The sequence below is a fragment of the Salvelinus fontinalis genome, chromosome 27, assembly GCF_029448725.1.
Source record: "Salvelinus fontinalis isolate EN_2023a chromosome 27, ASM2944872v1, whole genome shotgun sequence".
Classification (NCBI taxonomy): domain Eukaryota; kingdom Metazoa; phylum Chordata; class Actinopteri; order Salmoniformes; family Salmonidae; genus Salvelinus; species Salvelinus fontinalis.
In genome coordinates this window covers 19,829,975-19,856,474 of record NC_074691.1, presented here as the reverse complement: position 1 = coordinate 19,856,474, position 26,500 = coordinate 19,829,975, and the positions used below count along the sequence as shown (strand labels likewise).

At 44.3% G+C, this 26,500-nt stretch overlaps 4 protein-coding genes across 6 annotated transcripts in view; 1 reads left to right on the top strand and 3 right to left on the bottom strand.

Annotated features, from left to right (window-relative positions):
• nhsl1b (NHS-like 1b) overlaps positions 1-7,654 on the bottom strand; it is a 159,860-nt gene extending 152,206 nt beyond the window's left edge. Inside the window, exon 1 of the mRNA XM_055885188.1 lies at positions 6,977-7,654. Coding sequence (XP_055741163.1) covers positions 6,977-7,313 — 337 coding nt within the window. The 5' untranslated portion in view covers positions 7,314-7,654. The remainder of the gene's footprint in view (positions 1-6,976) is intronic.
• Positions 7,655-12,238: 4,584 nt separating this feature from the next.
• LOC129825251 (Golgi resident protein GCP60-like) lies at positions 12,239-20,580 on the bottom strand. Of its 2 annotated transcripts, none has more exons than XM_055885185.1 (8): positions 20,236-20,580; positions 18,381-18,522; positions 17,818-17,958; positions 17,531-17,689; positions 17,215-17,389; positions 16,748-16,964; positions 15,605-15,889; positions 12,239-15,295 (listed from the first exon to the last, which is right to left on the bottom strand). In XM_055885185.1, the coding sequence occupies exons 1-8, from the start codon at positions 20,513-20,515 to the stop codon at positions 15,081-15,083; spliced, it is 1,614 nt and encodes a 537-aa protein (XP_055741160.1). In that variant the 5' UTR covers positions 20,516-20,580; the 3' UTR covers positions 12,239-15,080. The 2 variants fall into 2 exon arrangements, with proteins under 2 accessions (XP_055741160.1, XP_055741159.1); XM_055885184.1 differs by having other exon boundaries at positions 15,605-15,892; positions 20,236-20,579.
• A 3,159-nt stretch (positions 20,581-23,739) lies between these two features.
• Positions 23,740-25,074, top strand: mixl1 (Mix paired-like homeobox). The gene is made up of 3 exons (XM_055885183.1): positions 23,740-23,840; positions 23,948-24,159; positions 24,324-25,074. The coding sequence occupies exons 1-3, from the start codon at positions 23,744-23,746 to the stop codon at positions 24,972-24,974; spliced, it is 960 nt and encodes a 319-aa protein (XP_055741158.1). The 5' UTR covers positions 23,740-23,743; the 3' UTR covers positions 24,975-25,074.
• Positions 25,075-25,164: 90 nt separating this feature from the next.
• The window catches only part of lin9 (lin-9 DREAM MuvB core complex component), a 20,769-nt gene continuing 19,433 nt past the window's right edge, over positions 25,165-26,500 (bottom strand). For both annotated transcript variants that reach the window (XM_055885181.1, XM_055885182.1), the window contains exons 13-15: positions 26,475-26,500; positions 26,294-26,391; positions 25,165-26,137 (exon numbers count right to left, since the gene is read on the bottom strand). The exon at positions 26,475-26,500 is cut by the window's right edge and continues 157 nt beyond it. In XM_055885181.1, the coding sequence (XP_055741156.1) occupies positions 26,032-26,137; positions 26,294-26,391; positions 26,475-26,500 (230 nt within the window). In that variant the 3' untranslated portion in view covers positions 25,165-26,031. The remainder of the gene's footprint in view (positions 26,138-26,293; positions 26,392-26,474) is intronic.

The window sequence follows — 26,500 nt, the reverse complement described above, 5'->3', positions numbered from 1 at the left end:
CCAGGGCACAGAGGGGTGAGAGGGGGATCCAGGCCATGCCATGGTACAGAGGGGTGAGAGAGGGATCCAGGCCATGCCAGGGCACAGAGGGGTGAGAAGGGGATCCAGGCCATGCCAGGGCACAGAGGGGTGAGAGGGGGATCCAGGCCATGCCAGGGCACAGAGGGGTGAGAAGGGGATCCAGGCCATGCCAGGGCACAGAGGGGTGAGAGAGGGATCCAGGCCATGCCAGGGCACAGAGGGGTGAGAAGGGGATCCAGGCCATGCCAGGGTACAGAGGGGTGAGAGAGGGATCCAGGCCATGCCAGGGCACAGAGGGGTGAGAAGGGGATCCAGGCCATGCTAGGGCACAGAGGGGTGGTGAGAGAGGGATCCAGGCCATGCTAGGGCACAGAGGGGTGGTGAGAGAGGGATCCAGGCCATGCTAGGGCACAGAGGGGTGGTGAGAGAGGGATCCAGGCCATGCTAGGGTACAGAGGGGTGAGAGAGGGATCCAGGCCATGCTAGGGTACAGAGGGGTGGTGAGAGAGGGATCCAGGCCATGCCAGGGTACAGAGGGGTGAGAGGGGGATCCAGGCCATGCCAGGGTACAGAGGGGTGAGAGGGGGATCCAGGCCATGCCAGGGCACAGAGGGGTGAGAGAGGGATCCAGGCCATGCCAGGGCACAGAGGGGTGAGAGGGGGATCCAGGCCATGCCAGGGTACAGAGGGGTGAGAGGGGGATCCAGGCCATGCCATGCCAGGGCACAGAGGGGTGAGAGGGGGATCCAGGCCATGCCAGGGCACAGAGGGGTGAGAGAGGGATCCAGGCCATGCCAGGGCACAGAGGGGTGAGAGAGGGATCCAGGCCATGCCATGGCACAGAGGGGTGAGAGAGGGATCCAGGCCATGCCAGGGCACAGAGGGGTGAGAGAGGGATCCAGGCCATGCCATGGCACAGAGGGGTGAGAGAGGGATCCAGGCCATGCTAGGGCACAGAGGGGTGAGAGAGGGATCCAGGCCATGCTAGGGCACAGAGGGGTGAGAGAGGGATCCAGGCCATGCCAGGGCACAGAGGGGTGAGAAGGGGATCCAGGTCATGCCAGGGCACAGAGGGTTGAGAAGGGGATCCAGGCCATGCCAGGGCACAGAGGGGTGAGAGAGGGATCTAGGCCATGCCAGGGCACAGAGGGGTGAGAAGGGGATCCAGGCCATGCCAGGGCACAGAGGGGTGAGAGAGGGATCTAGGCCATGCCAGGGCACAGAGGGGTGAGAAGGGGATCCAGGCCATGCCAGGGCACAGAGGGGTGAGAGAGGGATCTAGGCCATGCCAGGGCACAGAGGGGTGAGAGAGGGATCTAGGCCATGCCAGGGCACAGAGGGGTGAGAGAGGGATCTAGGCCATGCCAGGGCACAGAGGGGTGAGAGAGGGATCTAGGCCATGCCAGGGCACAGAAGGGTGAGAGAGGGATATCATCACGTTACCTCGTTTCCCCAATACTGTAGGTCAACAGGAGGAGAGAAGGAGCCCCTTAACCCTCGTTCTGGTCCGTGTGTGTGTGTGTGTGTGTGTGTGTGTGTGTGTGTGTGTGTGTGTGTGTGTGTGTGTGTGTGTGTGTGTGTGTGTGTGTGTGGTTGGAATGTGAAACCAGTTGGACAGGTGGGCGTACAGGACTATGAAAACAAGGTTCACAACATGAACAACAAATAAGAGCCACATCAGTGTTCCTCTCTACTATGTTATAACCATTACTTTAGTGAGCACTTTCATCTCAATCTATCAAAAACACTTACGTTATCATTACCATTAGGCAGGTATGTGTGTACTATAGGCCACAGTGTGTGCACACAGTAGAGACGCAGTACAGTAGCTGTCTAAACTTAGACTGAACCAGACTGAGCCCAGACCTGCTGTCATGTCCTTCAGCAAGAGTGATTCCATGACAAGAATCAGACACACAAAGGTCCTTGAGAAGCACACAGGCAGACACACGCACTCCACATGACAGCGTGTGAGAGATGAGAGGGGCGAACGAGCAATGACATACACATCTATAAATATCAGAGAGGGATAAGGGGAGGAATGTGACCGCTTTGGTGTGTGTGTGTGTGTGTGTGTGTGTGTGTGTGTGTGTGTGTGTGTGTGTGTGTGTGTGTGTGTGTGTGTGTGTGTGAGATAGTTGTGATCAGCAGGGCATCTGAATATGTGTGTGTGTCTAGGCAGTCTAGTAGTGTGTGTGTGTGTGTGTGTGTGTGTGTGTGTGTGTGTGTGTGTGTGTGTGTGTGTGTCCTAAGCTATCTGAAAAGGGAGGCCCTAACACTGCCTACACTCCAATTAACCTTCAATACTGTTTGACACACTTTCCATATGAAAATAGCCCACACAACTCCCTTCTCAAAGACAAACCCTCTATATTCGGCCGAGCCGTTTCTAACAAATGACAGAAATTGGCTTATTATGTGGTTGACTTAAAGGAGCTAGATGTATAATTTTTGCATTGTAATTTCAGTAAATATCCATAATGTATCTGGAGTAATAGTAGAATTATTTTCTAGCAAATAAAATTATTTTGGACCAATGCAAAATCGCAATCTGAAAATGAAGACTTAAGATTTGACAACAAAAGCCATGCCAGCTTCTGTTATCAAGATGGAAAAACTGCACCCTCCCTCTATAACATGGGCTTCACTAACAGGCCTGGTCATCTCCTAACCGAGCACACCAAACAATGGCAGACCGGCGCAAGCGGCCAATGTAGACATCGCTCTGTCATTTCCTGGTTGCTAAAATTCTACACGCCTCGCTCAATTTCAGTTTATGTGAGAAAACAAGCACTGAATATTGTTGGGAATAATTGCACCATCTAAATCGATGTGAAATATCTTTTCAATAACAACAAAATCTTTTCAATAACAACAAATATTGTTAATATTCACAAATATTGTTTATATTCAACCTAAGTGTTGTTCAAATTTCCCTAGCTCCCACGTGGGTGAGACATTCTACATGTAGCGCCTTTAAAGAAATAGTTCTCCCCTAAATCACACTCAGAAGTCTCCATAGAAAGTAGTCTACGGTTAAGAGGAATCCATTTCCCACGCCATCTGTGGTGTCGTTGATCTAGCTAGATGCATGAGACGAATGAATGGGAAAGATATGCACTATTTAATTCCATCTAATTACATGGTGCCAATTTCGGCACAGCTCCAAAATAATTCCATGTTCATTAAGCAGAGGCTTTTATCTTTACCCAACTTGGGCCTATAGATAACATATCATTGAGTATAGCCCATGTGGGAATTAATTCAACAACTCCATGCCTACTGAGCCATCAGAAGTGACAGGAGTTGTTATTGTGTTGGTTGAAGTTGAGGCGTGGCAGTGACCTGTTTGAAGGTTGAAGTTGAGGCGTGGCAGTGACCTGTTTGAAGGTTGAAGTTGAGGCGTGGCAGTGACCTGTTTGAAGGTTGAAGTTGAGGCGTGGCAGTGACCTGTTTGAAGGTTGAAGTTGAGGCGTGGCAGTGACCTGTTTGAAGGTTAAAGTTGAGGCGTGGCAGTGACCTGTTTGAAGGTTGAAGTTGAGGCGTGGCAGTGACCTGTTTGAAGGTTGAAGTTGAGGCGTGGCAGTGACCTGTTTGAAGGTTGAAGTTGAGGCGTGGCAGTGACCTGTTTGAAGGTTGAAGTTGAGGCGTGGCAGTGACCTGTTTGAAGGTTGAAGTTGAGGCGTGGCAGTGACCTGTTTGAAGGTTGAAGTTGAGGCGTGGCAGTGACCTGTTTGAAGGTTGAAGTTGAGGCGTGGCAGTGACCTGTTAGAAGGTTGAAGTTGAGGCGTGGCAGTGACCTGTTTGACGGTTGAAATTGAGGCCTGTCAGTGACCTGTTTGAAGGTTGAAGTTGAGGCGTGGCAGTGACCTGTTAGAAGGTTGAAGTTGAGGCGTGGCAGTGACCTGTTTGAAGGTTGAAGTGCTAACAGGTATAAACTACTTGACTTTGCTGAACCTAACTCTTGATTCACTCAGGTGAACCATTCCCTCCAGAAAGAGAGACAGAGGCTGACCACTGACCATGCCACTACAATGAACTCTGACCCTCAGACAAACTCAGGAGCACGTGTCCGCACGCACATACAAACACACATGCCCTTCCCTAAATGTCAAGCACCAAGCAGCTAGGGGCCCCTCTTGTTGCTATTCTATTGCGCCTGACGAGTAACATGATTCATTCCCATGCAGAGATTCTGTACACAGACCTGCACCCAGAGCAGGGTATGGGCTAGCTTTAGCATAGCAACAGTGGCTGTGTGTCTTTATAAAATCATTCTCGTAGCATAAATGTCTACCTCAGCACTAAATGACTCTAGAGTTTCCTAGCGAGAGCACAGACTATGGTCAACTTTATTCAGTCTAATATTTCAATAATAAGAACTGTCATAACGAGCCTATTTTAATATATGATCAAAGTGTGTGTGTGTGTGTGGGGGGGGGGGGGGGGGGGGGGGGGTAATAGAACCTAAGGCAGGCATTTAAAACATGCCAGTGCTTCTCTTGGACACTAAAGCTCCCCTATGTAACCACATTCCAGTCTTCTCTCTCACAGCTTGTCTAGAACTTCCTGGCTCAAACTAGAAAAGACCTGCACTGGCTTCACTAACCTCTTAGTTGGGCTTAAACACCACCACAGGTAGACTGATGTAGGGCCAGGTGTTTTCCCATTAGGAGCGGCAGGTAGCTTAGACTAGCGTTTCCTAACTCCAGTCCTCCAGTACCCCCAACAGCACACATTGTTGATGTAGCTCTGGACAAGCTCAGCTGATTCACTGGAGGACTGGAGTTGGGAAACACTAGACTAAAGGATGGAAAGGGAGAGGCTGGCCAGCAACTGGAGGTGTTGCCAGACGCGGTTGGAATTCCAGGTTCTATGGGAAAATCTGTTGGGGATTGAGCTGCTAACAGGGGACTATAAGCCTCCACCCTGGGAGAATGAGGTTGGGTTATAACTATAAGCCTCCACCCTGGGAGAATGAGGTTGGGTTATAACTATAAACCTCCACCCTGGGAGAATGAGGTTGGGTTATAACTATAAACCTCCACCCTGGGAGAATGAGGTTGGGTTATAACTATAAACCTCCACCCTGGGAGAATGAGGTTGGGTTATAACTATAAACCTCCACCCTGGGAGAATGAGGTTGGGTTATAACTATAAACCTCCACCCTGGGAGAATGAGGTTGGGTAAAAACAGTTTGGGCTATGTGGTGGTATTTAGTATCATGTGGTATCTGAGGTTTATTAAAAGTGTCTCTCTGGTGTGTTGCCTTAACCAGTGAGTAGAGTATCTGGTATCACAGGCTGTGTAAAGTGTTAATAAGGTGGGGTATCTGATAGCGGTTTAATTAAGCAGGCTTTCTGAGAACAAGTTTAATCTGGTCTTTAGTATTAGGGAGTGAATATGTTATATGTCAGTAGATTTATACCAGCTGGAGCACTTGCCTTTCAGTATCATTATGATGACTGATTCCATCAAGTTCAGCATGTAACATACCGTCTGTTACTCATCATACATACTCTATAAACTGTCTAACTCGTGTGTGGTGTGTGTGTGTTACACTGGGGCGGAGGACACAGCAGAGCATTTTGAGGGGAAGCAGTAGGCTACAGTCAGTCTACAGCTGTTGGTGAATAAGTCCTCCTCAAAAAAGGAACGTGGTCATGATGTCTGGTGTTTCAGTAGATGAAGTCAGACAAAGAAAAGACTGTTAAACTGTACTTCCTCTTGACTAAGTTTTACACTGCTGGGAGGAAATTGAATTAGGATTCACCCGGGATTTTGGCATGGGATTTAGATTCAAACATAAAGAGGTGTGTGATGTGTAAAAGCCAGGAGGAAATTCATCAACCTGACAACGAATGTTTCCTGAAGTGGTCAACTCTGTTCCCCAACAAGCTGCTGAAGAAATGTAAATTAATCAAAATATTTGCCTTTTGGTAAAATAATATAAATACAAAACAGGGATACAGTTCCCTGGCAGATTCTAAAACATTTACACACTACTAGTAGGCAATCAATCAGGTAGTTTGCTGTGATTAAAAAGTAGTGTTACAGCAGTTTGTTTACTCAGTGGATTTCCTCCATATCGGTGCAGCAAAACATGCCAAAGTGAAAGACAAGCATCAGCACGAAAAAGTACGAACATGTATGCACTCACTCAGTACCTTAAGTCCCTCTGGATACGAGCATATGCTATTTAAAAAAAATCGAAGATACAATTGAGTCAGCTTCAACATAAGTCCCTAACCTCAAAATAAGATAGTGTGTGGATTGTGGAGAGTCAACAATTAGGCTATCAAAAAGGGAATTGATTTCACGTTCATCTTTGAGGACTAGAGACAGAAGGATTCGGCTTGTGTGAAGGTTGGTCGTTGCCGCTCCCGCCCCGAGATCCAAATGTCGTTATGAAGCATGCTTTGAAGCCCTCACGCCACAGGCGCCCCAGCTCGCGCAGATGGCCAGTGCGTTGCTGGAAATCGATCACATATGACAGGACTCACGCCCGTAGAATAACGGTATTAGCATAACTTCAAACTTAACTCAAACACACGCCATGTGTTTACTCGACAGTGGCACGCCCTCCTCTTGTTTTTACCAATACTATGTGACAATCTGTTATTAATTCATTCAAATATGAACAAACCCGTTAGCTATCCTCAAGTAGCTTGCTGCGTTAAGAGTTTAAAGTAACACTTCCTCATGATTAATTAAAATACCTCGTTTTAATGGCTGCATTTTGTTACAAAACTATTATGATGATGCTGTACACACAGCATATGGATACACGTATTACTTTTGAACAATTAATCTAAACTACTATATACAAAGACTGACCAATTATTTAAACATCATTAGAACTGACTGGGTAGTCAAAAAAAAAATTGCTTCAACAACCAAAATATGTAGTGTCAAATGCACGACAACCAAAAAAAACATCACAATCACACTTACGGATTTTGATTTTCTTGTGATCGAACTTGATGACAGCATTGTGTAAAGTTTCCAGGCGCACTTGAATCCTGCAGGATCTTTGAAATACCATTCCAGCCTCCATCTCAATCCCCAGAAATATGTCGCTTGCATTTCGTGATAGATCAGAAAGTTGGTGAAGTATGTTTATCATTGTATGAGAGCAAACCTCATCCAAGGCTGTAAATAAAACAGGCTTCCGAAGTTTGCGTCCATCCACCACTATGAAAGCCCCATCTTCTTCGCCCAAAGTTTTGCCATCCCTCCTGGGCAACCGAGACAAATGCCGCGGCTCCACGATTCTTTGGTGGAACGGCATTTTTACGAATTCCAGGGAAGACAAAACAATAAAACTTCGGTCACAAGGTCTCTACATTAAACCTCAAGAAACAGATTCAATGCTGCTAGTGTTTGTGAAGCTACATGATCCTGACATCCCGCCATATTTTTCAAAGATGCGAAATTCCGCCGTACTGAGACGTTGCTCCCAAAGTCTATTCAAATCTAACGAGATCCAGCATAGAAAAACAACTCGCCGAGCAAAGTAGGGGGAAAGTACGAGTAAAACACGGAAAAATACATCCACCTGTGGCAACTGGAGTCTGCTTTCTGTATCTGCGAGATGTGTAAGAAACGTTTACCTGCCTCCCCTGCTGCCAAAGCAGGACGGAAAATCCGGTCTGGATTCCCTGTACAATGTGAAGGACAACAGTATTTATTTTCCACGGAAATGTGCATTTGGTTTTTGCCCGTTTCAAAGATGAATGTGAAGATAGACATTGGACACTAGAAAAATTCTAAACATTCTCGGAACATTGTTTCACTCACATACTGTATGTCCAGGGCTATTGTAGGCAATATTCCTACCATCTGGTTTCCCTAGAAGGTTGAACCCCAAACTCACATCCAACAATAATTCCAAGGCTATTGTTGATAAGAGTCATTCAGATTTGTCTGAGTCCACAGAAGAAGTAAAATATCTAGGCTGACTTTAGACAGGCAGCCCAATTCTGATATTTTTTTCCACTAATTGGTCTTTAAACCAATCATATCAGATTTTTTTCATATCAGATTTTTTTCAGTGCAGATCTGATTGGTCAAAAGACCAATTAGTGAAAAAAATATAATAATTGGGCTTCCGGAGTAAACGCAGCCTCAACTGAGCAGCGCAATGTCCAGTTGGCAGTTGGCAATCATTCCTATCACTATTTAAACATGAGTTGTGTCCACCTCATCCGCCCCCTTGTGGTTTCAAGCAAACATAACAGCATAGAGAACCATCTTATTTTTGACTGGCACTATGGTAGATCAAGTTGCCATACTTGTTCATGGTATGTTGCCAAATGTCGACTTTAATTCTAAATCAACCAACAAACAATGTTCAATGCTGTGTCTTCAACATCAACATGACTAATTGTGCAAAAGTTGCCAACCCAACAAGACAGGATTTCACAGGAGGCTTACTCTGCACTTCTCTTTCCTGGTGACATTTCTATCTATGTAGCAATTTCCTAGTCGAATATGGAAAGGATGTCTGAATGGCTCTAATGTTAGTCACTTCCCCTCCTGTATCCTCCCTACAGTAAAGGAGGTTTAGCTGGAATACAGAATGTGGATGACGCATCTGTCACCGGACCAGAAACATGCTCCAAGGCCAAACCCAATGAGCGCCATAAAATACCAATGTACTGGGTGACAATTACACAACTCCAGTAGCCTCGTTTATAACCATTGCGTAAATGTAATACAACATATCTGCGTGCGCCATTTCTGTAAAAAACTGCGCAACCACAAAAATACCCATGTTTACCATTATAAATCAGACCTGTCGTAAAACTGCGCGAGTGAACGAGCATTATAACTCTGCCTGAAAAACGCCGATCATTCACATTTTATGGTGACAATTAACGCCCTTATTTGCTGTATACTTTGGAAGTATTGGAATTAGGCCAAGACAATATCTAAAGGATGGTGAACTTGATCAAATATCTGTGGAGGTGTTGGCAGAATGTTCTTTTGCAGTGACATTTGCTGTATCTGACCGTTTCTGAAAGACAAAATCAATTAGATTGTCGTGGACCTGTGCACAGATCGATTGAATGCAATGTTTTGCATTCACTTTTTCCTGAACCTAAACATGCTGCACTGCCTGAAACATTGTCTACTCGGGGGGGGGGGGGGGGGGGGGGGGGTCAACTATTCTACAATGGTTGTGAAATACAGTCGTGGCCAAAAGATATCTTACAAATTTCCCTAAAAATAAGTTGAAATTGACCAAAGAATTTGTTCTCCACAATTGTTTATTTCACTGTTAATATTACAGAACCTTAGTTTTTGATTCAGAAGTTAATATATCAATTTAAAATCAGAAAATAAACAGAAATGGCATTGACAAAATGATTGACATCCTAGACTTAATATTTGGTAGCAGTCTTTGGTCAAAATAACTGCAATCAAGTGCTTCCTATAGCCATCGATGAGCTTTCTGCACCTCTTTACTGGCAGTTTGACCCACTCCTCTTGTGCAAACTGCTCCAGATCTCCTATATTTGAAGGGTTCCTTCTCCCAACTGCCGTTCTCAGATCTCTCCACAAGTTTTCAATGGGATTTGGATCTGGACTCGCTGCTGGCTACTTCAGAACAGTCCAGCATTTTGTCTTGAACCATTCCTGGGTTCTTTTTGAAGTGTGTTTGGGGTCATTGACCTGCTGAAAGACCCATGACCGTCAATGGAGAACAAACTTTCCAACATTGCGCTCCTAAAATCAAATTTCAAAATCAATTGTATTTATATAGCCCTTCTTACATCAGCTGATATATCAAAGTGCTGTACAGAAACCCAGCCTAAAACCCCAAACAGCAAGCAATGCAGGTGTCGAAGCACGGTGACTAGGAAAAACTCCCTAGAAAGGCCAAAACCTAGGAAGAAACCTAGAGCGGAACCAGGCTATGAGGGGTGGCCAGTCCTCTTCAGGCTGTGCCGGGTGGAGATAATAACAGAACATGGCCAAGATGTTCAAATGTTCATAAATGACCAGCATGGTCAAATAATAATAATTACAGTAGTTGTCGACAGTGCAACAAGTCAGCACCTCAGGAGTAAATGTCAGTTGGCTTTTCATAGCCGATCATTGAGAGTATCTCTACCGCTCCTGCTGTCTCTAGGGAGTTGAAAACAGCAGGTCTGGAACAGGTAGCACGTCCGGTGAACAGGTCAGGGTTCCATAGCCGCAGGCAGAACAGTTGAAACTGGAGCAGCAGCACGACCAGGTGGACTGGGGAGAGCAAGGAGTCATCATGCCAGGTAGTCCTGAGGCATGATCCTAGGGCTCAAGTCCTCCGAGAGAGAGAAAGAAAGAGAATTAGAGAGAGCATACTTAAATTCACACAGGACACTGGATAAGACAGGAGAAATACTCCAGATAACAGACTGACCCTAGCCCCCTGACACATAAACTACTGCAGCATAAATACTGGAGGCTGAGACAGGAGGGGTCAGGAGACACTGTGGCCCCATCCGATGATACCCCCGGACAGTGCCAAACAGGCAGGATATAACCCCATCCACTTTGCCAAAGCACAGCACCCACACCATTAGAGGGATATCTTCAACCACCAACTTACCATCCTGAGACAAGGCCGAGTATAGCCCACAAAGATCTCCGCCACGGCACAACCCAAGGGGGGGCACCAACCCCCTTGGTATTCTCCTGATTTCATGATGCCATTCACACTTTCAAGACACCCAGTGACAGAGGAAGCAAAGCAACCCCAAAACATCACTGAACTGCCTCCATGTTTGACTGTAGGGAAGGTGTTCTTTTCTTTGAAGGCTTCATTTTGTTTTCTATAAACATAGATGGTGTGCTTTACCAAAACCTCTATTTTGGCCTCATCTGTCCACAGGAAATTCTTCCAGAAGGATTTGGGCATGTTCAGGTGTGTTTTGGCAATTTGCAGTCAGGCTTTCTTATGTTTCCCTCTCAGCAGTGGGGTCCTCCTGGATCTCCTACCATATAACTCCCTTTCATTGAGTTGGCGACGGATGGTGCGAGTTGAAACGGTCGTACCTTCTGTCTGAAGGGCAGCTTGAATCTGTGTGGCAGTTGATCGCGGTGCTTTCTCCACCATTCGAACAATCCTTCGGTGCAATCTTCCATCAAGTTCCCTCTCGTGGCCACGTCCATTGCGGCTGGCTACAGTGGCTTGGGCCTTAAACCTTTTGATAACATTACGTACGGTGGAAACAGGAACATCAAGGTCTCTGGTGATGTACTTGTAGCCTTGAGATTGTAGCCAAGCATGGACAATCTTGTGTCTGACCTCAGATAATTCTGTTTTTCTTTTCCTCCATGCTCATTGCAGTACACAGTGACACAAAACAGGAGAATGAGTCCTTTTCTCTGTTCAAACTGGTTGAATGAGTGATGTTTATATTGCAGGCACCAACTCACCACAGGTGAGATCAATTCCAAGGTAAAGGAGAATCACATGCTTGAAATCTAATTATTTCTAACTACTTCTAGAAGGTGCCAATAATATTGTCTGGGCCATTTTAGGATTTCTTTGTGGAATAAGCTAACATTTAGTCAGTTATTCCTATTTGTTTGGTTTAACTGCAAATCTAAAACATACATATGTGGATACCCAAAGATTTTTTAATTTCAACAGTTCTGGAAGAAATGGGGCATTTATTTGAAAAAAAGTGCAAGGGTGCCAATATTTTTGGCCACGACTGTATTTATGCATATAAATTAAGAAATGTCACATTACATTATTCAGATGTAGCCTACAAATGTCAATGGAAAAGCTGAACCGTCTGGTCTACCATTAAACTGCACATAGAGCAACAACAAAAAAGCCTGCTTGAAATAGCTCATCTATTTACTGTGAAGTGGGTCACTTAAATGAGAGATCGGATACCATTTTTCCGAACTTGTAGACTATTTTTTAAAGTAGCCTATGAAACCATCTGTCAGAAAATGTGAGGAATTTATTCTGCAACGATCATGGAAATTAATTAGGAAATAATTCTAATTATTTTAGAACGCAAAGATAACTTTTTACTCTTCTCACTGATAGCAAGTTATTATATTTAGCTAGGCCTATCTGTTCTTTTATTATAAATAGGAGTTTCATCCTGAATTCCCCATTTGCACAAGACTACTTTTGCCTTCTTGCAATGCAAGACCTGAACCACTAGAAACTGTGCACATGCATTGTCTAAAGGGAGGATAAGCACATTCACCTCAAATTTCATTTTTATAAATGACACATTTTGCATGAAAACTGGCACACATGTTTTGGGACAGAGTGTACGCAACGTTTATAAAATGATCATTTCTAAAGGATTGCAAAAAAAACATCTGTAATGACACTGATGAAGGTCTACTACATAATCTTAACACCTGGACTGTAACAAAAAGTTGAACAAACTTACCTCTAAAATTTAACATTTACATTGTAAAAAAAAAAGAAAAAAAAGAGAGAAGACATTCAGGTAATAGAGATGAGCATAAATGTAATCAAGGTTAAATATATGCCCAGATTCTTCAAACTCATACAGATCAATACAGCTCATACAGTCAAAGCAATACAAAAATGGATGAGCATTTTTCCACATTTCATTGTCTTCCAGTTTACACTTGAGTTTGACTTTTTGGGGAAACAATATACATAATCTCATTCACCATACTACAGTGCATTACTTCTCAGCCCATTGTCTCCCCCCCCTCCCCCATCTCTCGAACACACACTTAAAATCCATTTATAATTATTTACATACAAGGCTCGAACAATCTGTATCATTAGGCTACTAGTTGGTGAGCAAAAGTACTTTAAACAAATGAACAAAACAACCAGGAGGAACACCCAACTAGGAGAGGGAGTCGTGATTAGAATCAGGCCTACCGACAAGCCAAAGTCTGACCCATGTTGACACTGTACAACTCTCATTTGAAAGGAGACTTGGTAATCCATCAGAAACCAAACAGTATAATTCATCGAAAAGTCTTTCAAAAGAAGAACAACTCAACAAACCCTGGTGGCCATCTGACTTCAAGTGAAACACAAAGCATGCAGATGTAAGGTAGGTGAACAGTCTGAACAATACCAAATAATGCCAGCAAAATAAACTGAGAAACCATAAGAGTTAAAAAACACTGAGCTCAGTCTGAGCTCAATAACTGATTAGTCTCAACCAGAGACATGAATGACCAGAGAGCTAGACGTGATCAGAGTTTATTACTCTCAACCAGAGACATGAATGACCAGAGAGCTAGACGTGATCAGAGTTCATTAGCGATAGTCCACAGCCATATTTGAGATGACAAATCAGAATCAATCCATCAAATGATGACATATAAATACAGCCAATATTGTGTTTGGCTGTGGACTTCTGAAAGATAGAATGCTGGAGATGTAACAGTGAAATGACCAAAACAAAAGGAAAAAAATCTTATTGAATTGTTAGCTGTCAGCTCGTATGTATGAGTCAAATCAAATTAGTTAAACTCAACACACAGAAGGGTAAATAGGACAGTGTCCAGTCTCCCTCAGAATAGACATGTGGTATGTCCCAATACTCTTTACTGGCTTGCTTTCCTTGCTCTCTTATAGGGAAAGAAGAATAGGTTTCCATCCTTATTTTCAACTGTCATGTCCTGAGACCAGCGGCCATAAAGAAAAGCAAGCATCTAAAGCAGGGGTCCCTATTACATTCAGCCATTGGACAAGTTCTCCTTGAGCGGATGGTCGGGGGGCCGAACATAGTTAGAATTTGTACACCGCAAATTGACTGCAAGAATCCAAAACAGATAAAGTATTTGACAAACTGAATATTTTCAACCTTGATTACATTGGCATATGTGATCGTATCCCTTTCTATATTTGTGTGGGAATACTTGGGAACAGATTTCCTAAATTAAAAATCACTTTGAGCTGATTTCCTGGTGATTTTAGTCTTCTGTCCTACAGCAGAAAAACTTAGGGGACAAAATAAAAATCCTCTGCAGGCCGCCTATTTGGGAACCCTGATCTAAAGACTAGAGACATGTCTCCTGAAGCAGGGAGGCGACTGGAGATGAAATACACCCAAATATTATACAGACAAAAAAAATGTATCCTACTCTACAAGGGCAAATAAATAAATCATTTTTAGACAATCACTTTTTTTCAGCATTCCATTTCGATGCCCAAATTTACAAGGCCTCAACCATACTTTCCAATGTACATGTCATATCCCCTCTTCCACCACCAATACCCTTTCCCCCTTTAACCCTATCCCCACTTCTCAATGATCCCTCGTTCAGTAGAATAGCGGCCAATCTACCCCTAGCCCCTTCTCCCTATGCACTTGTGGAGATGTGTACGGTTTGCACAGATAATAACAATACGATAACCTTGCTCTCTGATAGGCAAGCCGTATTGCTTATGCCTATAATCCAACCGTCTCAGATCCCAGAAGGGTGTAGATGGTAGGGGCTAGGCGTTCATGTGGATCTGGGTGTAGCTCTTTCCGCAGCAGTATTGCCACTACAGGAGCGATTGACTGTGTTCAGTTGAGTGTGTTACTCAGTGTTGGTCTATAAGGGACTCCTGCTATAGTACAAAGGCATGGTGCTGTAGTGTAGCGTGTCACTCTTTTCGGACTCTATTTGTCCATTACTTCCTCATTGGACAAAACCCTGTATGAACTTCAGCTCTGTGCTAACCCATGGTGGGCTTGAAAAATGTAAATTCCGATTAAGAAGTGTCTCAGTCAGATAGAAGCACAGCCATAACAATGACATGACAGAACATAGACTGTGGGTTAGATGACGTTTGGGCAGGGAAGACAGATATTAATACAACAGAGGTGGCCTCTGAGAAAAGACAGGTCGGCAAATAGACTACAGCGTTAACTCCCTCCCAAACTCCGACAAGGTGTATGCAAACACACACAGCACACAGATAGAAGTCCCATCTCCAAACTGAGTCTGACATTTGTCGCCCTCGGGTGGTCTTGTCCAGAACTGATCCTCTCACCCCCCCCCTCTTCTCTTAACGTACAGACACACCCCACCCTCCCCAAGTCCATCTCCAGGCTTATCTGGTGTAGTAGACTCTGTAGTAGACGCTCTTGGACCTCCAGAGAGAGTAGGAGTTGTCGAACTTGAGCAGGTAGACACCACGGCCAGGGTATTGGTGACTGCCGGCGTAGACCTCCTCGTGACAGTCCCGCCGATACACCGGCACTATCTCATCCACCTGGGGCTTCCCTGCCCCCTTCTTATGCTTCACCCCCTCCCTGGGAGGCTCCCCTGAAGATAGAGGGAACACAGACTGTCAGGAGGGCTGTCTGTAGCTACTGAATATTCATAATGTCTGAGGTGGCATTCAAGATGTGTGAAAGGAAAGGACCGTACACATCAACAATAAGGAGGAAACATACAAAAAGAACATGAGCCCTGACAAACAAGCAGGAATAACCCCATTAAGGTGAGGACTAACTAAATGGTTATATTAAGCTCGGACAATCATCTCAGTAGAAATGCATCCTGGGTCTCACTAAACAACACGTAACATCCTATTAGAACACAAGCAGCCTATCTAACAGTGCTCCACCTCACCTTCCTCATCCTCGTCTTCGTCGCTTGACTCGCTGACGTGCACACTGACCGAGGCGTTGGTGGCATCAGTCCACTCGAAGAGGACTCCGAAGCCGATGTCGTAGTGGTCCGTGGCGAACTCCCAGAAAAGGTAGGAGCCCTCCTCGTGGGTAGGCACGCGTACCGTCACCACCTCGCCACGCCCCACCGTGATCACACTGTCCACGTCCTGCCGGATCTTCTCCTTGAAGTCCTTGATCTGGGGCCGCGTCCACATGGAGGGAGCCGCGATGACCGGGGGAGAGTCTGCTGGATGGAGAAGGGAAAGTGGGGGGAGGAAGGTATCAGAGGGGTGTGTAAATATAACAGGCAGATTGAGCACCATGTACATACATTACTAAGGTAGAAATTTTCAGAAAAAGACCAATCTGATTCAGTGAGGATAAAAACATATAGTTTTAAAATTCTGCTTTTGAGTACTTTCAAATAAAACTTGCTTTCTCAAATAGAGTGGCATCTTAAGAAACTCGATGAGGCAGTAATGGCTTTCGGGCAACACTGGCATACTGTCTCCTTGTTCTATCCCGCATGAACAGAGTAGAAAGAGATACTCTGCTGTTACAGATTAATGAATTCCATGGCTTGATTCCAAACCAGAAATTGGCCTCCTCTGTCCTTGAGAACTCCATCAGAGACCTGAAAGAACTGTATCAATGAGAGCACAATGGGCAGGAACTCCTCTTAGCCAATCGGAGGGTTAGGGTGGAGTCATTCACCTATCCCTTACACCTATGCCTCCCTTTCTGATGCCCAAGGACAGAGTGTAAGGTATCACACATTTACAGGTTGAATGAAGCTATACCGGTTGGAATGAAGCTATACCGGTTGGAATGAAGCTATACCCGGTTGGAATGAAGCTATACCGGTTGGAATGAAGCTATACCGGTTGGTCTGTGGGGTGTGAGTGCTATGCATGGACAACACCAGGAAGGTCCAACCACACCTCACCCCTGCCCACAGTGCACCAAAATATGTGGCTCCCGCATCAGCCTTTACAGCCATCTGAAGACCCACAAATAGAAAAGCACATTGAGGACAATCATACTCGACTCGAGTGATCGCTGATGATACCTGGCCGGTGTGTGTGCACGTGTGTGTTGGTACCTGGTCGATGCGCGAGTGTACCCATGGGCCCATTCTCAGTGACCTCATCGGCAGGCTGGAAAGGTTCTGGCTCTTTGTCCATGCTCTCAGAGTGGGAGTCTGACTGGCCGTTGAGCATGGGGACCTCTCTAGCCGGGGGCACTGCAGCTAAAGGCTCACTGGTGACCTCCAGGGTAGCCTGCACCAGCGCATCCTGCTGCTGCTTCTGTAAGGCTGCCTGGAGGGGAAGGACGAGGGTCAATGACTTGGAAGACAACATGACAAAGACATTTCTGTATAATCTCTACATTGAATTCTCCTCATGAAAATAAAAAGGTAAACCCTGGTTGACATCTCTAATGAAAGACGTAAAGGAGCAACAACTTAAAGAACACTTAAAATGGCTTAGTACTGCTTATTACCTTATATCTGAAAAATATGTGTTGAGATGTGGAGTGCATAGGACATTGTGGGGTGTGTGTGTGTACCTGTTGCTGAGCCAGCTGGACTTGGTAGAGCTGCTGCATGTACTGTTGGTAGTGTTGTTCCTGCAGCTGGCGTATGAGACCCAGCTGCTGCTCAGGGCTCTCTGGATACTGTTGGGCAGCATACTGCTGAAACTGCACCGCTGTCTGGGCATTCAATGCTGCCATGATCTGCTGTCTGCAGACAGGGAGGGGGAGGATGGAGGAGACCATCAATGCAGCACCATTCAACAAATAAAAAGCTTCCTACACACAGTAGATAGAGGTAAAGCTGAAGCTAGAGATCTAGATCGTGAGACTTATCACACACAGTACTCACTTATGCTGCTCCATCCGTAGCCTCTCCTCATCCAATTGTCTCCTTTCCTCCTCCTCCCTCTTCAGCCTCTCCTCCTCCTCAAGCCTCCGCCTCTCCTCCTCCTGTCTCTGTTGTTCCCGCTCTTCATCCTCCCGGCGCTGTCGTTCCTCCTCCTCCCTCCTGAGGTGAGATGAAGGAAAGAGACAAAAACAAGACAAACTTGAGAATTCCCTAAATCCTAAACTAGGGTAAAGTTCCCATCATGTCTGTCTCATGGGCAGAAATGTCTGTCTTCCTGGGCATCTTACCGTTTCCTTTCCTGCTCCTTCTTCTCTATTTGGTGGGAGGTGATGTAAGGAGCGAATAAATTACAGCATTTGTTCAACAGCTTGACAAACTCCACCATGGCCTCCTCCTTCTCCATGTTACCCAGAGCAGCCCACTCTTTCCTACAGAAGGAAGAGAGGTGGCGGCAATGGGACAATGACTTAGGACAAATAACAAGAAAAAAAAGTTCAGTCCAAGGTTTGCTTACGTGGTCTGCAGTAAGGGGTAAAGAGTTCAACCACTGAGCGTCAGCATGGGCCATCAATTATGCAGTAAGGGGTAAAGAGTTCAACCACTGAGCGTCAGCATGGGCCATCAATTGGTGCACATTTACAGTAAAGGCAGTAGATAAGTGTGTTGAGCTGTGAAAAAACTTGATAAAATGTAGGGAGGAAAAGATCTGTTCCACAATCTGTTCGCTCATATTTCCTGTTTACTGGAACACAGCAGCAGCACTAGGGCTGGAGCTGCTGCTGGAGTTCAAAGGTCATACACACACAATGGGGAGGGTGGGGGGGGGGGGGGGGGGGGGGCTGGGGGTTACCTGCGGTCATTGCCCAGGACGTCAAAGAAGCCCACCTCTGGAGAGGCGTCGAGGTTGTATGGCCCCAGTAACACCTGCTTGTGGAGGGCCACCAGACGAAGCTTCTCCTCATAGGTGGGGTGAAAGGCCTTCCCATCCTTATCTGAGGACAAACTAATAGTCTAGATCCCATACTGCAATACACTAGCAAGGCAAATACGTCATCTGTTGATCATTTAACCAATTATTCATTGCTAGACACTTAGGCCTATATTGGAAATGGCACTCTATAAAATGGATCATTAAAAATGAATGTTCTGTTTTGTTTTCCTCATTCCAGAATAGATTGTTGCTTGGTGTGTTGCTGGCGAATGATGACTGACAAATGTCCCTTTTATTGTGTACAGTCAGCGAAGGAGCTACTTAGCCATGTCTGAGCTTGGTCATAAAGCATGTTTTTCTACCTTCTCCACCCCTTATATTGCAAATGCATGGAGAAATCAACAATGCATGCAATGCACAACTTCACTGAAGAATAGGAGGAGTCCAGTTTGCACAATGCCCAGAGTCACCTGGAGGGCTCTCACAATAATCCAGCAGTAAAAATGGATTGGATGTTTGAAATGGTGGATGCAATTCAAAAATGTTTACTTAGCGAACACACCCATGAGGGAGAAATAAACTACTCTTTCAATGTTTCCTTATTCTTTCTCTTCCCTCTACATATCGAGGCTGCATTTCATTCCAGAAATGTATCCCATCCCCTCTGCCATTGTTCACTCCACAAGTGTAGATCTGAGATGATTGAGTAGGTGTGTAGGTAAGTAATAGCTTCACCTTGTTTCAGTCACACTGTTTTAGCTATTCAGTCCTGTCAGAGGAGCAGTGAATCAGGGCAGAATGCATTCATGTGTACTTTAAAAATGTCAAATTATTGTTACTCAATTGAAAGTGTACATCTGAAGTGATGGTGATAGCATTTGCACAGACTCATTTCCAAACTAATCCATTGGATGTGAAATGTGTGTGTAGTCTGCAGTCTATGGCCCATTAAAAGAAACCTAAGCACTTTATTTTGATGGAGCCACGTGCAGTTAATGCATGTGAATTCTGAAGATTGGAAGGCAGTCATCCTACAATTAAGCAGTACAAGTAAGTAAACTGCTTGCAAGCTGTGTACTTTAGCTGATGCCTGAATGACTCGTCTTGTCTGCTTTAGTTCAGTAATCAATAATTCAAGATCTCAGAAATGACAGGTGTCAACATGTGTGTATGCTGATCGCAATGTTTATTTAGTATGAATCACTAGCATAATGTAGTATTATGACGTCTACAAATCTGTGTCTATGAGCTGTATGCAAATCTGCCTCCCTGCCCGTAGCGAGAATAGATGTATTAATAACAGGGTGTGTGCCACATACCAGTCAAACTAGCTAGTTACTGGGTTGTCATTCACTAGAGTAACGTTAAACTGGCAGTTAGTAGCTACGTGGAGGAACCACATGACCATATCGACACATGACATGTCAAGTTAAATGTCGCCTCATCTAAACTAGACATAGCTACGCCGTTATTCTTTCGATGTCTGAATAACTATTCTGTCAACGAGAGACAACCTGAAAGAACATTCAGCAATCTTGCAGATATATAATTCGGAGATTCTGTTAAAATCTTCAAGTTGCTGTGGCATTTTGACAGCTAGCTAGGCATCATAGTTAAGCAAGTGGCTAGCTGGCTAACATTAGCTAGTTAGCTAATGTACCGCACAAAAAAATTAACTGGGATGAAACAGCTAGCTAGCCACATCATGTAATACCAAACCACAATTTCAATTCCATTACATTGTTAGCATCAAATACGAATAAATATAAAATACCTTTGAAGAATTTCAATGCTAGTCCGTATAGCTCCAGCAAACCAAAGCCCCATTTCCTCTCTATCGTGGTTTTGGCAGACTCGCCTTCCTGCCCATCGTCGGTGGCTTCGGCGGTGCTCTGGTCCTCGGTCTCCTGCTCCGCGGGCACGGGGTCCGGTTCAACGACTTGCTCCTGCTCGCCCTCGGGATCCGGACTGAGGGTGAGGCCATCGATTGAAACTTCGAGCCGGCTAGAACTGCCATTGTTGAGGTCGCCGCTCTGAACCTCTGTCGCCATCATGCAGAATATGAGCTGCCTGAAGCGGCCACGTACTTACTTCCGATTTAATTTAGCGGAAGTTCCTGGAGATGCTGGGTCGTCACTAGTTACCACAGACACAAAGTTATAAACCCCGCCCATTTCTTCAATTTCTCTTCTTAACTCTAAAATTAACCACACTGCTAACCTTATGCCTTACCTTAATTAAAGTAAGACCAAAAGGCTCATTTTTGTTTTCAGTAATGTTTACTATACAGCCATTTTTTACTTTGTGGCTGTGGTGAATAGTGGAAAGAGATTCTCCCTTACGAAAAAAATATTGCAGAAAGAGTGCAGTATAACTGCAGTATGCTTCAAATATTGCGTCCAATATATATATATAGATATATATATATTTACTGCAGTAATTTTGAAGTGTAACTGCGCAGTTACAGTGAAGTATAACTGCAGTACACTGCCGTTACTGTGCAATTACTGCACCAAAAATAACACAATCGACTGCAGTTACTGCACTTTTACTGCAGTTTCAAAACTGCAATCTTTTTTTGTAAGGGCTTTTAGAAAATGTAAATAATAATGACGCAAGACCGGGTAGCTAAACAACAGGGCACTTGCCTTACTTTTTTTAATGATTTCTACCTGGGAACCTTGGGGCTATGAATTCGATTTCCCGCAACCAGACCTCCCAAATGTCCATCTCCATTCAAACTGGAAAGCGTAAACGACACAACACACACTTCCAGTTCTACGAATCCCCCGCCCCCCTACCCCAAAAGCAATAGGCATCCAAATTAACCCCATTCAAGAACTTTTGGATAAAATGACATCAACTGTCCTCTTTTGGTTGTACTGTTTTAGATCAAGAATTGCAGTGGCTACGAATCCTATCATCCTATGTCATCACCCACAGGTTACAGGCCTAAATAGAATAGACAACAGAACATCAAGATGCTTGACATTTCCTTGTAAATCTCTGTGGTCCATTTCCCAGTCTGTCTGGTGACAGGGTGTTAATGGGTCTATCTACAAAGGCTGCCTCCTATCACAGCTCAGCTGATCACTGCCTTGAGCATGATGCTCGGACCAGCCAGCCGCTCTCTGCTGTTTGATGTTTGAAAGAAAAAATAGTTAATCAACTTTCTCCAGCCTTTAATCTAATTTAACAGATCTTATCAGCAGTAGGGTCAGTGGCAGTCTTTGACTATGCTAGACATACAGTCAACAAGAAAGAACACAATTGTTAAATCTGCCTTCATGGGCCTCCTTTTTTTCATTAGGAAACACTTTCACAACCTAATTAATGTATGACAGTTAGGTCTGTTGTGAATAGTTAGCCTACATATGGCTGTGGGGTCTACATCTGCATCAAAAGCAGACAAAGTATTTTAGCCTTGGGGTGTCTGACTCTTGCATGATGCAGAACACCAATTTTGTAATGTCTTGTGTAGGTACATTTTTGGGTATCTGAAATTTGAATTATTCAAAGATTTGCAAGCAAAAGAAACATGATCTGAGACGTTTTGAAACATCTGAGATAAGTCCCTCACGAAGACTATAGATTATGCACAAGAAGAAGCCTGAGAACATCGACTCAGGCCATTACACAAAATCAGGAACTTCAACAGCCCAATGTTAGCATAACACTCTAGAGGCACACAGACAGACAGTAACCAAATGGAGTTGGAGCCCTCAGACAAAGCCTGGCTTGTGAAGTGTCGCCATATATAGGACTCGATCCCCAGCAGATTTGAATCCAATGTCAAATCAATGTCTTGTCTGGGGGCCCAAGTGAAATGGATCAATAAATACATTTCAGAACACATGCATAATTATTTCAGATTTAGGGTAACTGCATTTGTAACAAAGTTGTTAAATACGTTCAATCATCTATTTCTGTACTGGTGCACATATATGGATGAGTGTGAGTTTGATGTTGACCTCTTGACTTGACCCCCTACTGCCCATGTGGAGGCAGGCCATTCACCTCAAACATACCCTCATGACCACCTTTGAACTGGGTTTGTGTATTGACATGTTCTTTGTTGATAGTTAGAGGTACGATTCATCATTATAATTCATAAGACCCACTGGGTCAACAGAAAGTAGGCCTACACATTTTACTATAGTGTATTTCCATGTAGGTCTGGTTTGAAACTGCCTCCATCACCATATGTCAATCTCTTAATTCAAAGACTCAATCATGGACATTCTTACTGACAGTTGTGGCTGCTTTGCGTGATGTATTGTTGTCTCTTCCTTCTTGCCCTTTGTGCTGTTGTCTATGCCCAATAATGTTTGTACCCTGTTTTGTGCTGCTACCATGTTGTTGTCATGTTGCGACCATGCTGTGTTATGTGTTGCTGCCATGCTGTTGTCTTAGGTCTCTCTTTATGTAGTGTTGTCTCTCATCATGTGTTTTTTGTTTTTCATCCCCCCCCCCCCCCCCCCTTGGTAGGCCATCATTGTAAATAAGAATTTGTTCTTAATTAACCGACTTGCAGAGCTAAAGGTTAAATAAAAAATGTAATAACCTATATAATAATAGATTAAATAAATGGGCTAAACAAAAAAAATAACATTTTAAAAGTGAACAAATGTTTGCAGCTACCGTTAAAATGGAATCATTGCTGAATATAGACGTATGGACTCATAATTATGGGCGGCAGGTAGCCTAGTGGTTAGATCGTTGGACTAACTAGTAACCGGAAGGTTGCAATATCGAATCCCAGAGGTGACAAGGTAAAATTCTGTCGTTCTACTCCTGAACAAGGCAGTTAATCCACTGTTCCTAGGCTGTCATTTAAAATAAGAATTTGTTCTTGACTGACTTGCCTAGTTAAATGAAGGTAAAAAATATTTTTCTGAAATTATATATAATGTGTATGCCCAGCATGGTGGAAGCCTTTCACATCCCCTCTTTGATGACTACTGCTCCATCACTGCTTCAGAAGGGGACCACCATTTCTTCAAAAAGCATATAAATGCTTTCTCAAATTGTGTATTGGACATGTAGACCTTTTCAAGCGACCTTGTGCCCACTACCGTTCAGGGTGTCGCAGATTCACACCTTTCTCCAGCCATCAGACGCGCTAGGAACAATGTTCGTCTCCAGTGCCAGCCGTCGCTAATTGCCGCGCAGTTCACACATTCCGACGTCACCTTTGATCACAAGGAGATGAGGGCGGATATAAAACCGGGGATCAGACGGTTGTGGTCAGTCAGATTCTGGGAATAGACTAGAGGAGTAATATGTCAGCCGTCCACGGAAAACTGAGGGTAGGAGACCTAACTCAATTCCCGATGTACCCCGACGGACACATGGAGAGGAATAGCATGCCGCATTCAGGTTGGTTACAGTGTAATTACGCACACATTTTAAGCGCAATCTCTGTCAATCTTACTGTCTACCTTCGTTACATTTTATATTCATTGCATCGCTCTTGGTTTTGACAGATTATAGTGCTGCGGATAGGGCAAACTACTTCAACTCCGCAAACGCCACCGGACAGAGAGCGGACAGCATGACCCATCGAAGGAAGAGAACCAACTTCACCCAGCATCAGATTGGGGTGCTGGAGAAAGTATTCTCCGACACCAAATACCCTGACATATACCTTCGCGAGAGACTTGAGGCTCTCACCGGCCTACCAGAGTCCAGAATTCAGGTATGGCACCAGATTTACAAGTTTGCTAAGACACAAAACAGTGAGTTTCCATGATAAATCTTTGCAAACTGCTATGGGCAAAATGTTCTAGGCCTACCCACAAAAAAATAACTTGAAATGCGAGAAAAAAAACGTTAAAGGCTCTAATACGTTATCTCCCACAGGTGTGGTTCCAGAACCGACGCGCAAAGTCCCGTCGCCTGGAAGGGTCGTCCATGTCTATGAAGCTCAATGGTGTTGCCGCCCCCGTGACCCCGTTCGCGCAACTCCATCACCGAATGCACAACTTCAGACCATCACTCCACGCCCGGACAGAAGAAACGCACGCCAAGACCACACTACCCACGAAAACTGGTAACTACGAACACTCAATTATCCCGTATATTGACGATGCATCCATAAATGGGAATAGAAGAAAAGTTGAGCAAATCGAACGAGATGAGTTGAGCGTTGCGGTTCCGTGCAACAACGTTCATCCGTATCACAAGGGAAATGGACTTTACATCAAGTCCCAGAGCAACATAAGCGGTAGTGCAGGTACAAAACATGTTCTGGTTGAATATGACAACTTTCCCCCAAACAAGACCATAGGTCCCGAGATGAAAGTTGTTATCCCTCCCATTCCTTCACAGAACAACTTAGGCAGGTCCTCTCCAAAGCATGTCTCGTGCCAAGTACAGCATCCTCAGGTTAAGACAAGACCTGATAACTTTGGCCACTTCTCTCCCATTCGTGCCAGCAAGGCTCAAGAGTTTTCTGATTCGGATTCAGAGTGGGAAAATGGTGCCATGTCTGGCTTTGGTGACTTCATGTGAAATTGACTGATGGGTTCATCACTTCAAAATGAACAGATGTAAGTTTGTTATAAAGATACTTATTTATTGTATATTATTTTGATTGTCTTCGTTTTCAAGCAGGCTACCAAATAAAATATTATATTTAATCTACCCCTGCTGTGTAATTTTTTCCCTCACTGATCCGTATCAATTGTCACAAAATCATGAGTTTTCTTGGCTATGTGTTTAATATAAAATGAGAGCAAGGAATATTTACAAATTCCCATATACAGATTTACAAAACAAAAAAAGGTGAACTGGAGAAATTCTGGAAACAAACATTTATCACCTTAGTATTGTTTGAATTTAGGTTACATGTTGGTCTGATGCTTCAACAATGCCCCATTCGAGGCTGCCAATCAATTTGCGTCAACTGCATCAAACCAGAATTATCATTTTACAAAAATACAAAAATCTCTTCAGTGCACACAATTACAAAAGCCATCTCCGAGTATGTTACAGAAATGTTAACGATAAATCAGAGTACTCAAAGGTATTGTACAAATATCTACAATAAACAATTTTACAAAACATTCTTTAGCCTACCCTGTGCTTACTACCAGTGGAGTAAAGGAACACAAAACATTGACTCACAAAGGGAAGCTCCAAATGGTAAATCTTGTTTTATCACCAACTCTTAAAAATAAATATGGATTATAATAGAAACTGCTTGAAGTACTGTTTGGCACATGAGACCATAGAATAAATCTACAACAGAAATTGGGTTGTGAATTCTTGCAGTGACCAAAGTCTAGTCTATAGACTAGGGTCGATTTGACATGACATTTTGTCTGTGTTCATTACAGTAAACAAGTCATTTTCAAAGACATATATACAATAAAATCAAACAGTTGTGAGAAAAGGATATTTCCCCACAACCTCAGAAACAGCCTACATGTTGAGCCAGATCATTTCAGTGGGGGCTTTTTGTTTGAAAGTCAGGGGAGCCACAAACCGACCTCTTCTTTCAGTCACTCGAGATAGTGTGCATGTTCCACTTAGTTGATGCTGACCAGGCCGCTCTCTTTGTGTGTGTTCAGACCGTGTTGGTGTTGTTGGCTGCAAAGGCGTGTAGGTTTCCCAGCTGACTCAGACCACTCTGGATGTGGGCTACGTGAATCTCTACGTTGTTCTGGAAGCAACTGCACAGGCAGGACAGGACAAACATTAAGACCAGGTGAACATGAATCTTCTATCCCTTCCTCTGAAGTCTTCCATCACAGTCTTCCATCTCCCCTCATAGCACTAAATAGGATGAAATATTGGGCAGAATGGATGTGAACTGTAGAGGCACTCACCTGAGATTGGAGGGGTCTATTGAGCTCTTTATGTCATTCAGAGAGTCAGTGAGCGATTTAAATTCAAAGGAGTTCAGGTCTCCTCCCTCAGCCAGACACTGGAACACAAACAAATACATGCTCAGGCAAACAAAGAAATTGAGTAGTGCTGTGATGCTGTGTGCGCGCACCATACACTAACCTTGATCTGCAGCAGTAAGGCAGTGA